The 16373-nt window shown below is 53.8% G+C and overlaps 6 protein-coding genes across 6 annotated transcripts; 3 read left to right on the top strand and 3 right to left on the bottom strand.

The window, feature by feature from the left end:
• Positions 1-224: 224 nt before the first annotated feature.
• Positions 225-1793, top strand: BU26DRAFT_525093 (uncharacterized protein). Its single transcript, XM_033830423.1, has 2 exons — positions 225-634; positions 745-1793. Exons 1-2 carry the CDS (start codon positions 631-633, stop codon positions 1680-1682), a joined length of 942 nt encoding a protein of 313 aa, XP_033676598.1. The 5' UTR covers positions 225-630; the 3' UTR covers positions 1683-1793.
• BU26DRAFT_511375 (uncharacterized protein) lies at positions 1742-2517 on the bottom strand (the record flags this gene model as incomplete). The annotated part of the gene is made up of 3 exons (XM_033827301.1): positions 1742-1935; positions 1999-2144; positions 2195-2517. 3 exons carry the CDS (start codon positions 2515-2517, stop codon positions 1742-1744), a joined length of 663 nt encoding a protein of 220 aa, XP_033676597.1.
• A 1183-nt stretch (positions 2518-3700) lies between these two features.
• Positions 3701-4133, bottom strand: BU26DRAFT_440582 (uncharacterized protein; the record flags this gene model as incomplete). Its single annotated transcript, XM_033824401.1, has 2 exons — positions 3701-4015; positions 4068-4133. 2 exons carry the CDS (start codon positions 4131-4133, stop codon positions 3701-3703), a joined length of 381 nt encoding a protein of 126 aa, XP_033676596.1.
• Positions 4134-5046: 913 nt separating this feature from the next.
• On the top strand, positions 5047-6182 carry BU26DRAFT_440314 (uncharacterized protein; the record flags this gene model as incomplete). Its single annotated transcript, XM_033824385.1, has 2 exons — positions 5047-5666; positions 5972-6182. The coding sequence occupies 2 exons, from the start codon at positions 5047-5049 to the stop codon at positions 6180-6182; spliced, it is 831 nt and encodes a 276-aa protein (XP_033676595.1).
• A 1307-nt stretch (positions 6183-7489) lies between these two features.
• BU26DRAFT_571745 (uncharacterized protein) lies at positions 7490-7972 on the top strand (the record flags this gene model as incomplete). The annotated part of the gene is made up of 1 exon (XM_033834177.1): positions 7490-7972. The coding sequence occupies one exon, from the start codon at positions 7490-7492 to the stop codon at positions 7970-7972; it is 483 nt and encodes a 160-aa protein (XP_033676594.1).
• A 6855-nt stretch (positions 7973-14827) lies between these two features.
• On the bottom strand, positions 14828-16151 carry BU26DRAFT_525088 (DUF602-domain-containing protein). Its single transcript, XM_033830422.1, has 2 exons — positions 15635-16151; positions 14828-15572 (listed from the first exon to the last, which is right to left on the bottom strand). Exons 1-2 carry the CDS (start codon positions 16103-16105, stop codon positions 15114-15116), a joined length of 930 nt encoding a protein of 309 aa, XP_033676593.1. The 5' UTR covers positions 16106-16151; the 3' UTR covers positions 14828-15113.
• Between the last annotated feature and the right edge of the window lie 222 nt (positions 16152-16373).

Below are 16373 nucleotides of genomic sequence, written 5' to 3'. Positions count from 1 at the left end.
AGTTAGTTCTTTGTACTCTCCCGAGCTCTGATATCATAACGAAACTCCGCAGCTAAGCGGGGCTTGGCCGTAATAGGAAGCCATTTCCCCACGCACATGCGTTTGTAGCGTCTACCGTTGCCCAACACCACGTAAATTGCACGCCCTATGTGGTTATTCGGTCTAGGCGAGTGATTGACTCACTACCTGCAGGGTGGATTGTATGTATACTTGAGGAACCTGATCCTCGCTTCCACACAAAAGCATCTTGAAGCATCATCCATCGATCGCGAAAATGGCACATGTTGACCTTATTAAAGGTCCACAGCCATGGGCGATACTGTTAATTGGAATTGCATTTGCGATGTACGCCTTGCGAAAGCGATGGAAACAGCAGAAGGCCAAGGTGAGGAGTGAGCCTCAGTGCACACTCATCCATATATGTTCAACTGCGTCTGCATCTATTTCTAACGCACGCACACATAGGCATCCGTCTCACAGCCGATCTCTGCCAGGGAGGACAACAAGGAGAAGAAGAACTCAGAATACTCAAAAGCCACATACTACCACATCGAACCCCTCCCACACTTCAACCTCGCAGAAGAAGAGCCCATCAAAATAAGACCTTTCAAGCCGAAATACCATCTAACTATGGGTAAGTGAGTACTGTGCGCACTTCCTCCACTCCACTCCATTCCACCCCATCCCAGCGCTCTTGAGGACATTACACTACATATCGTCCATCCATCTAACCATGTTACATAGCCATCGAGAACACCACACCCTCCGACCTCCTCGCCATGGACAAAACGTACCCACAGCGCATCCACCTGCGCCGCGCCCTGCTGCGCGACAGACAGCCCGACGTGCTCGCCCATAATCCCGCCATCGAGCCCGCAGTGCGCGAATTCTACGCCTGGCTCACTAACACGTATCTCCCGTCGCGTTTCCCCACGCTCTTCACGCGCGAAGCCGACACCGACGCCCTGCGGAACCACGCCACGGACGAGCTTCTGCCGCTACATGTTTCCCCCGGCGCCGGCGGCGCGGAACAAGCACTGCAGCTCATCGGCGCCAATATCGACACCGATTTTCTCTTCCTTCTGCCCATCCCCCCGGAAGGCCTTTCTTCTCCTCATGCAGCCGCCACCACGACGACCACCAAGTACCGCCTCGAAGGCTTCGTCACCTGCTTCCCGAGCGGGTTCGACACACGACGCAAGCTCAACCTGGCGCTCGCGGACATCCACGCGCCGGTGCCGGGCTACGGCGCGAAGCTGGAGCGCAGCATGGATCGCTTCTTCGCGGCGCTTCCGGTGGGGCGCGTCGTGAAGCGGTGTAATTGGAGTGTTACGACAAATCGGGAGCTTTTTGCTCTGAGGGGGAATCATTTGAGCGAGGAGGAGTTAGCGGCGAGAGCGGGGAAGGGAAAGGAAGAGGAAGTAGATTTGGACGAGTGCGTGTTGAGGTGTGAACGGCAGACGCTGCATCGGCTGCCCGAAAGCAAAGCGTTGGTGTTCGCATTTAAAACATATCAATACGCGCTGCAAGAGATCAAAGACGAAGGAAACGGCGAAGCGCTAGCCAGCGCGATCGAAGGCCTTGGCCAAGGCAGCGTACCAGGGATGCGGGTGTACAAGAGAGAAGTCATTTGGGGGAAGAAAGTCAAAGCCTTCTTACGAGGACAAGAGAATCGAAACTGACGAACTGTTGTCGTCGCTGCATTGATGCGTATATGTATGTGTCCCTGAAATCCTTCAATTCAGTACGGCAAGCACACCGTCCTCTTCATGCGCTGCCGCTCTGATATCTGCGTTGCGCCTAGAAAATCGAAAAGTGTGCAGAGCTTCGCTTGATGCGCTATCCTCGGACTGACAGTGTCCTGCGAGGTGAGTCGTAGGGAGCGGAGGTCTGTCGGTTGCCCGTAGGCTCGAAGGACGCGATCGATAGAGGATGCTGTGTGGGATATCAGTATAAAAGCATCACATAGCTTGCTTGAAGTGCTTTGACGAGACGTACGATCCATGGCCCGAATCTCCTCCACTGTCTTAGGCACTCTGAACTCAGGCGGAAACTTCGCATCAACAGTCATCTTCGGTTGCACCTGGCAATACCGCGCTGTCGGAGGGACTTGACAATTCACAAACTGAACCATGAGGTTCGTTCTGCGAGGTAATCAGCACGTATCACATGCGCAGTCGTCGCAATATCTCACCTCCGCACCACGTCGTCGACATAATGCTGAGCGCCGCCCATCCCCATCATGGTCTCGGGATCAAAACCAGGTGGGAAGGGGCCTCCGTGTGCTCGGCTCCCAAATGGCCCTATGCCCATCGCCGAGAAATAGTCGGGCCCGTCCATTTCCAGCCGCGATTCAAACGGCGCGGTCATCATGCGAGGGTCCATGCGCGGGTCTCGGGGGTCTCGAGGGTCTCGAGGGTCCATGTCGAAAGGGGATGTCGGCAACGATCGGTGCAGAGGATTGTCCATAGGCATCGGCATTTGCATTGACGGTCGAAGAGGAGGCGCAGTTGACATTGTGGGCGGACGAGGACGGAAGGGTAGTCTCCCTGTTTCTGGAAAGTTGAAGGGCTTCATGCCTGGGTGTTCAATCCAAGTTATATGCCGACGAGTGGTTCAAACTCAGCAAACTTCGCATGCAGTCTTCGCCGCAGAAGGAAAGTCGAGGACAAAAGTGGAACTGGATGCAGATTCTAAGAATCGTGTTGATATTTGTGGAGAGAGATGTTATCGCCTTCGCAACCCGGCGGGTGAACGTTTGATCTGTGCTGAAGCTGCGTTACTGTGTTCAAAACATGAATGGCTACTACTCAAACTAGTTGTGCCCAACGAACGAAGCGGTGAGAGTTGAGGTCAGGCTGTGACACTTGACAGATAAGGTGATACGGAAGAGCAAACAACCGCACTGGATCGCAGTGGAAGATGGAAACAGGAGTGTGAAGGCCTCCAAGGCGGAAAGACGTTAAGTGTGGCGTTGATTGGACGGGATCTGCTATCCTAAGTTGTGTAGATAGTGTTTAGCAGGTTATATAAAGGACACCGATCTGCCACTGATCATCCGCCCCATGGCACGCTGCTGTTAACTGTAGAAATACTCGATAGATGAAGCCGACACTATGGCGTTCGGTCTGTAGGAATGAGCCCTGTAAACACAGAGCAGTGGGATCGCATTCCAACTATGTAGGTGCTGAAGTTGATATGGAAGACAGCCGGCTACAGCTAGCACCGCAGGTTGATTGTGGAAGAACGCAACAGGCTGATCTGACCGGTGATGGAGGGTGCAATGCTGGCGCGTGTCGCAAGGCCTCAAAGCATGGACACGAGTGCCCATGGTTCGTCCCGAACCCCAGGAACAAGCGGGAGTCTCCGTCTCCTAGTCTAGTCGCCGAAGACGAAGATGACGGATCGAGTGCAAAGCAAGCTTCGCAATGGCTCGAATTGCATGTGTCCGTACTCGGAACGACGACTCTTTCTAAGAGCGCACTGCTGGGGTTCAACCGGGAAGATAAGTCGGTGTAGAACGCGGCTAGCCGCCCGGCTTGGCCGAATGTTTGGAATAGCAAACGTCCTGCGTGTCCTGCTATCCAGACGATCGGCTGAGATTGAAGGCCTGAGGGCCATGCTGTGTTCCTGCGGTACTTCCCGCTCTGCAATCGTGACCTCAGAACGCTCACGCAACACTCCTTCCAGCTCAGGCCACCTACTCGAATGCTGAAGTATCCTCGGTAGTATAGTCATCGGTTTCCTCTTGGATTTCTCTCCAGCGCGGATCGGACGCATTCAATTTGAGGTCAGCACCGCTTTGCGCTGCCGGCTGGGGGCGTCGAGCAAGGCTAAATCGCCGGCGATGGCCGCCGGGACGCTCAGTCAGGCTGGGGGCGCGAGGCCGAGCCTTTCCGCGAGCTCGGCCGCCGACAAAGGGTATCTCGTGGTTGATTGCGCGGGCGACGTAGAGCAGGAAGTCATAGATGAGGAGGAAGGCCCAGGGACCGATCATTAGGAGGCCCATCAGGAACTGCAAGCACGCAATTAGCCACGGCGGAGCAGTGAAACTGGCCAATACGTACAAAAAGCCGCTTGAGCCATGTTTCCACGAAAGCGTAGTCCTCCGGGAGGATGGACAGCAGACCCATGGTCAGGAGAGCGGCAGTGGGGACGCACGAACGATGGCCGAACGATTGACTGAAAAGCAGACAAAGGAAGGGGGCGAGTTGACGGCGAAAGGGCGACTCAAATACAGGAGCGCGGCATTCGGTGGAGTGGGTGCATCTGTCTCGGGGTCGGGCTTGTTGAGGAATTTGGTTGAAGGCGCGACACGGCCCTGCGTCAGATGCGCCTTCCAGTAGTGGAGTAGAGCTCCCGAGGTCCGTGTGGCGTGCGGCATGTGGCGTGTGGCGTGTGGCGCAGGCTCCACTTAGGTAAGCCCCCGCCGGCACGTGCAACCCACTCACCGAACATCACCTCGCCCACCTGGAAACGGCCCCAGGCGTCTATCGGGGGCTATCACCACGCCCGCCGCCACTCGCTGCACGTCTCGTGCCCCCAGGTGCTGCAGCCCAATAGGGAGCGCTGCAAGGGCGCGGCCCCAGATGCTTTGCATCGGCACGCCAGCCAATGTAGCCTTGTTGAACCCCGCCATGTGTGAGACGTCCATCATAGCTGGAGTCACCTTCACAGCTCAGAACGCTCAGCCGCGTCTCTGTCACCGCATTTACACCGCCTGGGCTTCAACAGCGTCTGAAGCATACCTGCCCGACTCCGCCTGCTCACCGGCTGCCCGTTAGCCGGTAGCGGCATCGCTTCACTCTCTGTCTACTACAGATCAGCTGCAGCCTAGTCGAGGGAGCATTGGCCAATTGCGCTGTCTTCAGCCCTGAGGCCGCCTCATTACTTCTCGCAGCCGGGTCTGACCTTTGATCTTTGACCTCATCGCTGGCCTTCACCTTCACCTGCTCCTGTCTCTAACTCTACGCCCCGAGTCTCTGCGTCGCACCCTCTGGATATCGTTTGCGCCCGGCCCTCTGGGCCACAGCTCACCTCGCCACCATGGACGACCTTGACTTCCTTACTCAAGTTGCCGGCGGAGATGCCACAGCTACGCTCATGGTGCTGCTGCCTGATAGCACCGTCACCCAAATTCGCAACGTCAGCCCGTTCAGAATCCTCGAGAAATGCGCGCTCCTGTACCACGCCTTCGAGTTCGGCGCTCACTCCGTACGTCAAGCGAGCATAGAGGCGACGTCGAGGCGCGCCGTCGTATCACTACTTCGATTCCTGTACACCGGCAACTACCTCGCAGCAGAGCAACAGTGTTCTCTCCTAACCCACGCAGAAGCCTTCAAGGTCGGCGAGGACTACGACGTCCCGGAGCTCCAGGTCTCTGCCTATGTCAACTTCACCCGGGAGACCGAGTTCTCGTGCTCTCTGTCCACTCCACCACCGGACCTATGCGACACCGTTCGCTTCCTCTACAAGTACTTCGCGGACCAACAGTGGCGTCAGCAGCAATCTCTCCTCGATACCCTCTTGAACTACTGCCTGGCCACATTCAAATACCAAGGGCTCGGTGAGCGCGAGGACTTCCGCCAGGTCGTTTTCGACACGCCAGCCTTCCACCGAGACCTCTGTCGGACTAGCATGAACAGGGACTTCCAGGACGAGGGTAGGTGGTTATTCATTACATCATACAAAACGGCTTGATTTCGGTCAAGTTCTGATCCCTCGTAGGTGCTCTGGATATCGTGCGTATGCCTGTCAGCAACCCGACTCCCTATTCTCGAGATAAGTTGAGCAAGCGAGCCCTCGGAGACTTTCAATTCGAACTTTGGGCCGACAAGGATGAGCCCACCCCAGACTCCAGCAGCGATGCCGGAGAGAACACCCCCAAGCGGCGCAAGTCCGACATCGACGATGCCTTTACGCTCGTCCACCGACCGAAGGAGCCTCATGAAATGCCGACCTTTTCCGAGAGCGAAGCCGAGTCATCGGGCGATGAAGATGGCTTCACCCTCGTGCATCGTCCCAAGGTCAGCGTGGATACCACCGAATCGGTCGGATCACCCGCCAGCACAGCCTCATCGAGCCCGGAGTCTGTGTCGGCCGTTACCGCCACCGTCAAGTGCGAATCTCAGCACGACAGCCCTACCAAGGCCTCGGCCGAGGAGGACTGGGCTTTTGTCTAATTCGAAAGGTAAGAGACCGCTTCTCACATCTTCTCCAATGTTCACAGTTCAAGATCGGTGGTCGGTTTCTGGAAGAGCTCCGGAACATTCTGGACTGGAACGGCGTTAATGGGGGACTACTAATGGCATCATTTGCAAAAGCGCGGCGTGCATGGAATGGACCGGATACCTGAGAGGCGCTTGAAGGCGCCATGGCTTCTTACGGCCACATCGTGTTAACTTACACATCGAGAATCTTACGTGTAACGTATCCCGTCCACGGGTATCCCCAATTTAGTGCGCTCTGCTGCTCGAACATCAGGTCATTGAGAAACTACCAATAGGGTTTAAATCAGGCTTGCGAACGAGACAGCAACCATAAACCAACGTCCCGAAAATACAGGCAGGGAGCAGCCGACGTTGTAGATTGTCCCTGATCTATATCTAAGTCCAACTGTGGCCCCCTGCCAAACCAATCCAATAAGCCAGATGTCGCGGTACCGTAGCTAGCAGGCAGGTGGTCGCCAGGTCTAGCTCTCATTAGCCCGAACCACTTTCGCCAGAGTTATATCCGTTTGGCAAGCACTCGACCCGCACCTTCCTCACCCGTCTGTCTTGTCCCCTCTCCTACGCTACTCCACAATGTTTGCATTTGACTTTGCTTGCCGTTTGCACAGCTTTAGCCCCGTCTCTCCCATCCTTCGACCGCCCTCCTCCGCATATCCTCGCACGTCATCCACTACTCACATCCGCTATTCTTCTCATGTCTGCACCGCATACCGCTCGGATGCAACATCCTCCGCTCATGACCTCCCACGAACCTGTGACGACAACAAGACGAAAGACTCTCAAGAGGCGGGTTTCTAACTTCTTCAGGCATGTCAAGAGCGCTTGTGGACTACTCTATGCTAATGAGCTCCAGTCGCGCCGAACCTCATCGTTCGTCCTCGATTCCCATTCTCAGACGACCGACTCTGCGGCGACCGACTCTTCGACGGAGCGCTACGAAGCACGATTTAGAGAGGCTTCGAGAGCCCACGGCCTACCCACGTGAGCCGCCACCGTCATACTCAATACTCGACCCTCCAGATCGGCTTGTTGTAGCCCATCCGCCGCCATCATCTTGCTCGAGCGTCAGCGTGCCCTCTTCTCGTGAGACGCTGCAAACTCCGCGCCCCACAACCCCAGCTTCTCGCAGACCGTCTCCCAGCGTATATCCTGCAGGTTCGGAAGGAATCCGGCCCTTAACTGTGTGCCTTGCGACAGCTGTGCCCGCCCGGAGTTCGTCTCTCGCTTGCGTCAATGGATCCGACAGTCGAATCTCTACCATGGACCTCACGAGGCCAGCTACTTCACCTGCGGAGGATTTGACGTCTCCAAGCGCCCTCATTCGAGCCCTCTACCATGAAGATGCGCGACAGCTCGAGCAAGCACATTTCACAAGGGACGACGCCGATTACGCCTACGCGCTCCAACTGCAGCTGCAGGAAGAGCATGAGCGAGAAGAGGAAGCACTGCGTGCAGCGCAAAGATTATACGATCTTGAGGTGCGGCAAAATACGCAACCTTCAGACCGGTCGCAGTTTCGTCGAAAATGCTTCGTCTGTCAGCAGCGACTGAACCTGCTCGAATTCCCGTCTTTCACGCCTACGGAGTCGTGTCAACACGTCAGCGAGGCGTGCACTCACTGCTTGCAAGGATGGATCGCGAGTTCTTTGCAGACTGGAGGCTGGGCCAGCGTCACTTGCCCCCAGTGCCGGACGTCTCTTTCTCCAAGAGACATCCGCCGCTGCCTGCTCCTCAATACCTAGCTAGGTGTTGGTAAATAATAGCGACTCACTATTTCTAGTCTGCTTTGAATATTCCCTTGCCCATCCACTATCCTTATCCACAGCTAACTCTTACGCACGTTCCAAGATGCTCGCCAACCTCCCGAAAAGCCGAGGCTAACATTCGGCTGTTCCGCACCCAGAAGAGCATGAGCTACAACAGATGGCGACCCGACGTGACTCCTACGGGCTCCGCGACCCGCCGGCAGTGCAGCGTGCGCTTCTTCAAGTCCGTCAGCCCCCACGCGAGCTCTCTTGTCCGCGGAACCTCTAGGAGAAGTTCATCAAACCAAAATTTCTCAACTTCTGGTTCTGGGTCGTGTTTTGCGCCGTGGTCGTTGCTACTGCCGTTATTTGTGTGGTCTTGAGTAAGCGGCTCCGCTGAATTTGTACGGCACCCTGAAGCACCTCATCCTGATCTATTTACATGCTGACGGGGTTTAGGCCATCCATCGATTCATGTTTCTACGGCGTTCGATTGCGGGGTTCGGGTATGGGAAGTCGCTCGCGCTGAGTGCTGGGTGATTATCGTCAGAGCTATCCTCAAGTGGGAGTAATACATTGGATTCGGATTACATCTGCGTAGCTCAACGTGAACTGCTTCAGATGGTGATGCTGCCTCGGGTATGATGTCGATGACCACCACTACCACCAGGGCACTCTCGATGACGCATAGCCTCACTTCTCAATCGCTCGCCTAGGAATCTCGGGACAGACGGCCTGCCCAGCATATTGCTCCTCGAGGAGTTTTTTATCTGCGAGCAAAAGAGGTACGGGACGAGCAAGCATGATCCACCACCAAACTCCTTTTTTAGAAGGCCCAAAGTCCCTATCGAGACGCTGCAAGCTCACTTGTAGTCCCTGAGAGCTGTAAGATGCACAGAAGAAAAAGCCCACGAGTTTGGTTGGTACACGGCTTATATACCATACCTCAGCTGGACGTGATGGCTGTAGCAGAATCGGAATGGGAAGACGTCTCTAAAGGAGGAGTGTGTCTGAGGGGGAAGTGCTGGACACTTCTATCGGACCTGCTGTCTTGCCCTGCCGGCACTTCCGGACAGACATAAAGAGCTGGATAATGGGCTTCGGGACAGCATCCTTCGTTTCCTCCATATCAGGGGATTGCTATCTTGGTTTGGTGGTCATGTATCCCTTGTAGTCCCATTTGGGTATGGTGGCGTTTGGTGTGGGGAGCTCTGTGTTCTCGGAGTGGGCTGGGGTTCTGGGAGAGGAACAACATTATATTAGACGCGCTTCCCACAGGTTTTCTGCTGGATCGGTTTTGGAGAAAGCGGCTCGCTGGATGGGAGCATAGGGCGTCAGTGATAGGAGTTTTGATAGGTAGGTAGGGAGGTGAGAGGGCTAGCAGTGACATCGTCGAGATAGCTTAAGAGCTTTACACCGAGGGAAACGAGAAACCATGACGCTCAGGGGATGCTTGTTTGAAGCGACGCAGCCTTTGTGTTTGAAGGAGAGAGTAGACACTCCTGCATGATGCAGGTTACATTTCCTTTTTAGAGTCGTGGAATAGAGAGGAGGAGAGGGGAGGGGGGCCAGGTCCGGATATGCGAATTTGGTGTTTCTCTTTTCTTGGACCACCAGGCCGGCCTGGTCATAGGCGGTTAGTGTTTTTGTTTGTAGTGGATGGCTGGCTGGCTGGCTGCCTAGGTCTCCGGGCTTTTTGGAGAGGACTCCCGATGGTTCGCATTGCCGGGTTCACTGCTTGATCGGCTCGTTTTGGATCGCTGGGAAGGTTGGAGTATGGCGAAACAAAGGATACTGGAGATTTGATGTTGCTTTGGACCGCAGGGGAAGCCATGGGATGACTGCTCGTTTTTAGGACTTGCGGCTTTTTGCTTTGGGGTAGGAGTTTAGTGCTTGTATAGGTTGTTTTGTGAGCGGGCTTTGCATCTGTGAGGACTGGGAAGGGGAGACGGCCAGGCAGGGCAGAGCATAGTTGCTGACCGATGTGGTTTTTGGATACGAGGGGAGGCCGTCATGCATGAGCCCTCGGATGCATTTTATTCCTCCCTTGTGGAGTAGTACGTGTGAGGAGTGCAGGTATGGAGGGTAAAGGAGGAGCAGGCTTATATAGAGTAAGGTAGAGTAGAGTTATCTGATCTCGGAGATCGTGCTTATGTAGGATGTGATGGCGTGTTTGAGAGCGGATTTCATCGGAGCGGTGACACTCACTCGCTTTCTACATCGTTGTCGTCATCATTATCTTTGGTTTCTACGAGAAGATTGCTTGGTTCTAGCATGGGCCTCTGCTCTGGTCCGTCGGGGTTTGCCTCCGTGTGCGGAGAGGAGAGGACGGTCTGAGAGAGACATAACAACGGCATGGGTGCATTTTTGACAGGCGTGCGGAAAGTCATCGGATGGGGCAATATCGCTTTTCGTTCCTCTGGAGTGCTGCGCGTGGAGCAGAGGAAGCGAGAAAACTGGGAGTGCTTTATATGGATGAGACTTGTGTGTGTGTGTGTGTGTGTGTGCGCTGAGGAAGCCCATGCTTCCATGCTTCCCAGGCTTGAGAGCGGATTTCATGGTAGACTTTGCGTTCGCTCTCCGCATGTATCCCAGCTGTTTGTACCTCAGGAGCGGGGATGCTACTTCTACATGCATGAGGCCTCTAGCATCTAGATTCTTCAGCGCTAGGAGGTGCCGAAGGGCCAGTACGGGCATAGGCATTGTGTTCTTCCACTTTTTGGAGAGGCGCAGAAGCCATGATATGCTGAATAAAGTCTTTTAGTCTCTACTAGAGAGATATGTGTGAAGAAAGAAAAGGCTTAAGGCCGCAAGGAGGGGCTTATATAGCTAGGTTCGTCCGACCAAGGTACTTCCATACTGGAGATTCCAGGCTGACTTCGATGACTGGAAAGGGCTGCTCCGTCCGTGCAGCTCGTCACGAACTAGATGACTTGTTTTTTGAGCCAGGCCCCAACTTCCACACCAACATTCTCCCATTCGCACTTGGTTTGGTGGTAGTCCGAGAAAGAGGAGGCCAGACGAAGGTATTTTTTCTTTTGGATGGTGGAGTTAAGGCGGGCAGAGCGACCATGGCGCAAACATGTATCGGTTTTAGTCCCCAGTGAAGGCATTTGCTGTGGGGAAGGAAAGGATAGGGTCGGAAGAGGCGATTATATAGATGAGAGACGCCTCATCGCAGAGACTGCTTGTGTTAACTCCTAAAGGTCTCCGGCTTTGGCTTCTCACTGCCGGATCTTTCGTGAATAAATTTTCTGTGCGATTGGATGTGCGCCAAAGGGGAACACCGCTCTCATGTTCTTCATCACTGCCTTTTTATTCACAGCCCGAGGTTCAGCCTCACACATCCGGCATTGAAGTGATTGCTTTTCTTCATGAGCCCAGAGCTGCAGGGAAAGGAAAGCATAGTAGGCGCACAAAGAGTATTTCAAGGAGAAATTTGGAGTTCTCGCGCGAAACGTATTGTGGTTGCCAGCAAAGAAATACCGCGGCGCCGGGGGGAGGGTTCCATGTTCATAAGTATTATAGACTTTGGATCATTGGTTAGAAGCCTGGAGACCAAAGGGACATGAGGTCCAGCACGGACTTCTTTTGGACATACCCGAAGCGCGTTCTCCCTACCTCGCGCTCTTTTAGTCTTTCGCGAGAAGGTGTAGTATAGAGAGGAAAGGAAGTCAGGGAGTGAGGTGCAGTGGCCTTTATATCAGTTGCCATCGTCTCATTTCAGCCTCGAAGAGCAGTATACGCCAGAGGCGTACGTAGATGGGGCGAAACCGGAGACGAGACAACCTTTTCGGCCGGCCACGAGATGCTGGGTTATTGCTCATACCTTATCCGGGTACGCTCCATGTCGCTTTGTCTTGACTTTTCTTTCCAGTCCATAACATCCTTGAAACTGGGGACATTACAAAGCCTTTATGCAAGCTTCCAGATCCAGGGGTTTGTATGAGCTGGAGTTGATGTCTTTTGATTGTGGAAACGGTGGTGGCACTGGCCTCCATGACTTCTTTCCCGGGGCGTTTTCAATGACGTCGCCAGGAGAGCACCAGGCACAAATACTCGCCTCCGGTGTGGTTTTAGTCGCCGCAGTAAAGAGTGTGGAGAATAGGAAAGTGGGTGAGGCTTCGAGAGCCTTTATATCCAACGGGCAGAAACACAGAAGTGCGAAGGCGTGGAGGGTCTAGTAACGAAAGGATCGAGCATAGGAGTGGTAGTTGCGCGTACGCGATGTACAGAACCGCGGCCCTACACTGTTGGTACCGAATTTTCCCCTCTGCAGATGCAAATCTGTGCATCGATTAAATTCCTAAGCTGGACACCCCAGAGTGCAAGGCTATTGACGCCCTTTGCCCTCTTCACTCATAAGAGGCCATCGCGTAGGTTTTAGCATCGCCATCTCTCCAAAACCATGGTCGGAGTAGATACCTTTTTCGATATACAGTAGGCCCCCTTATAAGATTCTCCAGGCTTGAGTCCTCGTCCTAAATAATTCATGGTAGGTCTCGTCGCGGGATTTTCGTATCTAAGCTTAGAGACTGGAAGAGATCCCACGCACACATTGGGTCCTCCCATATTGGTTTTTGAAGTTAGGTAGACTACTCATGGGAAGCTCGGTCCGCAGCTTTTAGTGGCTCCGAGGAATTTGTGTCGTGAGAAGATGCATTGGGAGGGAGGGAGGGAGGGAGGGAGGAGGCCTTGATAGCCCAGTGGGAGTCAAAGGTGACTGCGTGATCAAGGAGAACGGTGCGTGGCGAAGCCACAGGAGGAAGCTCTCATGCAGAGCGGCAGATTAATTTCTCGAAAGGCCCAGGACCGCGTGAAGTCGGCGCATGTATGTTTCTGAAGAAGCTTTCAGTGCTCTGTTGTATGAGATAGCTTCTATCCGCTCATCGGTATATTCCTCAAGGGCTTGGACATTGCTCGGACTCCCAGCTCTCCCCGGCACGCAATCGATGGCCTTGTCCTGTTTCCTCTTGGAACTTCCATGTATGCTTGAGTTCGTTGTTTGGGTGTCCGTCGAGCACAAGACATAGTCGACCAAACAGGCGTTCTCGCGACCTCCCATCACACACAACACCGTTGATCTAGACACCACCCGAGCAGTCCCCGCAATCTGTCGATGGAGTGCTTTAATTTTGGAACTTTGCATCTTCGTGCTTGTCTTCGTTTTCGAAACGCACCGGGAATAATTGGCTAGGAAGCCGTGCTCCGACGCCTCTCCCATACCACAGCACGAGCGTACCTTCCCCGTCTCTTGCAAATGAAAGTCATGGAGTAGGAGAGCCTGTCATGTCTCTCTTGGAGGAGAATTTCTTTTTGAATGGGTCGCGGAAGCATCCAGACAACATTGCCCAGTGACCAACTAGCTTTTCGTTCGACGGTGCTGCATGGGAACCTGCGATGTCCATTTTCGAACAGGCAGTGGATTCCCCCGTGACGTAGAGTACTCCGCTTTTGAGACAAGCGGCGCACGCAAGTCCATCGTATGCCGGAGCATTCTCATCTTCTTAGTCCCGAATTTCCACAGCCATTCCTCCTTCAGCTCTTTCTTTTCAACTCTAGCAACCCAGGCATTTTCGCTTCATCGGAAAGTTTATGGTTCCCCTCCCTATTTCCGACTCCGACTCCGACCCCATTTTCTTTCCCGTATACATTTTTTGGAGAGCTCCCAGCAGCCGTCGCCTGCCAGAAGTATTTTTCTGGAACTCGGCGCCCCACACATGCGAACGACAGCCCTTATTTTTAGTCCGCGGTCGAGCAGAGGAAACTCGTGAAGAGAGAAAGGCGTCGATGCAGGATAGGGGATTATATACCCCAACGCGCCCCTCTACCGTAGTCCAGAAGCAGTCGAAATTTGGCGGTCCAGACATCACCTTCTTCCAGTCATGTTTCCGACTACAGAGCGGTGCAACCATTTTGTGAATTTTCCTTCTTCTTTGATCTTCTATCTTGACTGGGAGTGCCGCTTCCCCAAGCCCATGCTGTCCCGACAAGCTGGATTTTGAAGCTCCACAGGACATGACTAGTGACGAAAGGGTTCTAGAGTCCAAAGGACATGCAGACCTTCTTCATTCTTTCGGAGCCCAGTCCCAGGAGAGAGGGAGTGAGGAGAGAAGGGAGGCTGAAAAGGGGTCCGAGAGTTCGCTTTCCCAAGCCCATCTCCGTCTGGATTCCAAGCTTTTGGAGGTCCACAGAACATTCCTTGTGTTCCTAGACAATTTTAGAGTTCGAAGGGCATGCAGGGATTGTTACTCTTTTTAGAGCCCCGCCCACGATAGAAGAAGTAAGGAAAGAAAGAAGGGCGTAACCCGGTACTTATACCCTCCGCGCATCCCAACCAAGAAAAGTCGATGAAGCAGAGGCGTCCAACCGAGAATCTCGACCCATGTGTGCCGTAGGGATGGAATTTGACACATCCACTCGACGGTGCGATTCTATCTCCCATGGCGAAGATGCTGCGGAAGTTTCAGAGGTCTGTAAGACATTGTTCACGAGCGTCAGTGATTTTAGAGACGACAGGACATGTTCTTCTGCTTCGGTTCTTCTAGAGCTCAAGCGCGGTTGGGTAGTGGTGTGGAGGAGATCAGAAGCAGCGGGAAGGGAGGTATTTATACCTCTTTAACTCTAGATCTAGCTTCAGATGAAGAATTGGAGCAATGATAAAATGACTGGAAAGGACAAAAGAAAGGTTCACGCGGAATGTAAACCGCACGTGGACATGTACGTAATAGAATACCTGATTGAGAACGAGGGAAAGACGCACGGCACGAAAGGAACGAAAAGGCGAGAAGAGGGAGTTTTTGAGAAGTTAGAGTTTTGGAGAAGTTCATTCTATGATTCAGACGCGTCCCGTCAAGGTCGTCCCCTAGTGGGAGTATCGCATCCATATGCCAGAGTTATTTCAGCACTGTAAGCTGCTAAGCCTACAGGCTGCCCGTGGCATGCGCCCCCGGAGTCTGCGGTACCTACGCGGGTCAGATCAGCGGGGCTAAACTCTCGTACCACAAGATGTTCATACCATTCTGCAAAACGCCGTTCCCAATGCATACACACTAAGCAGTCATGCCATGGTATCATTCCGCAGTGAAGTAATCTGCCATACCCTTCCAACGCCGAGCCAGCAACGCCCTATCCCTACTCATTTCTTCCCAATACTAAACCCCCTCGTCATATAATCCGCACTATTCCCCATACTCGGACCCTTCTCGCCCTTCGAAAACAAACTCTTCACATTCTCGTTCTGCTGCAGCTTCCTCCTCTTATTCCTCTCCTGCTGCTCCTCCAGCACCTTCTTCGTCAGATACGCCGTTGACGCGTTCTTGATACCGTTGTTGGCGCTTGCAGCGTGTTTGTCTTTCTTCTCCTTGTCTTCTTCGGAAGTGCTGGAGTTGGTTTTGGCGGATCCGTTGGCGGAGGGTTCGCCGTTCGTCGCCTTCTCGGCGCCCTTCTTCCGCTTCTTGCTGCCGGGCGCTTTCTTGAGCGCGTGGGTGAGGCCTTTTTCTTTTAGGGTCTTGATGCGTAGGTTTAGGCGTGCTATGTCGGCTGGTGCGGTGGGTAGGATGGGTATAACGTCGTTCTCGGCATATGGTTCGTTGCACTACGATCACATTAGCTTTTCCCATTCCTTCGCCACTTGGTATAGTATGGACCCCGACTTACCTGCACACAATTTCTCTCCGCTACCTCCCTCACCACGCTCCCCGCAAACGCATGCCCACACGGCACCAAATAAACCGCCTTCGCCTGTGGCCCCATCTCCTCCCTCGTAACGGGACACACCCAGCGCTCTCTCCTCCCCGTCCCAATCTTCCTCTCTCCTTCCTCTTCTACCTTAAACTTGACCTCCACCACATCCCTCAGACCCTTGACCCTTCCCTCAAGCACTTTCTCCTGCTCCGCATCCTTCTCCTCCGCGAGCAGATACTCAATAATAGAGTCCTTATTGTATAGCGTGCCGCCGGAGTCCGATACTACGGGGGAAGAAAGTGGTTTACGGGTTAAGGGATCGTGGTTCCACGCATGTTCTTGCGATTCGGCTTGCGCTTCTTTGATTTGGGTCGCTGTGGGCGCTTTGGCGGCTTCTTTGACGAGTTCGCGCCGTGTGGGGATGCTGCCGCCGTCGTTTCCCATGTCTGTGATTTCGTACGAGCGAATGTAGAGGTGGAAGTTGAGATGTGGTGGCGTTGGAGGGAGGCGGCGGTTGATCTACGAGAACTTGCTTGGCATCAAAGCTTGGACCACTTGCCTATCTGGGTTGTAAGGACAACCTCCTCTTTCACTGACACGCTGGTCTGGGAGCTTTAGTTGACGCTCGTCGAATATAGCATTCTAATCATATTTATAAGGACACCGAATAGAAAAGTATACCCCTCCTGGTGATTCTTCCTCGACCAAATTC

The sequence above is a fragment of the Trematosphaeria pertusa genome, assembly GCF_010094035.1.
Source record: "Trematosphaeria pertusa strain CBS 122368 unplaced genomic scaffold BU26scaffold_23, whole genome shotgun sequence".
Lineage (NCBI taxonomy): Eukaryota > Fungi > Ascomycota > Dothideomycetes > Pleosporales > Trematosphaeriaceae > Trematosphaeria > Trematosphaeria pertusa.
Note: the sequence above shows the minus strand (reverse complement) of the source record. Positions and strands in the feature narration are given on the sequence as shown.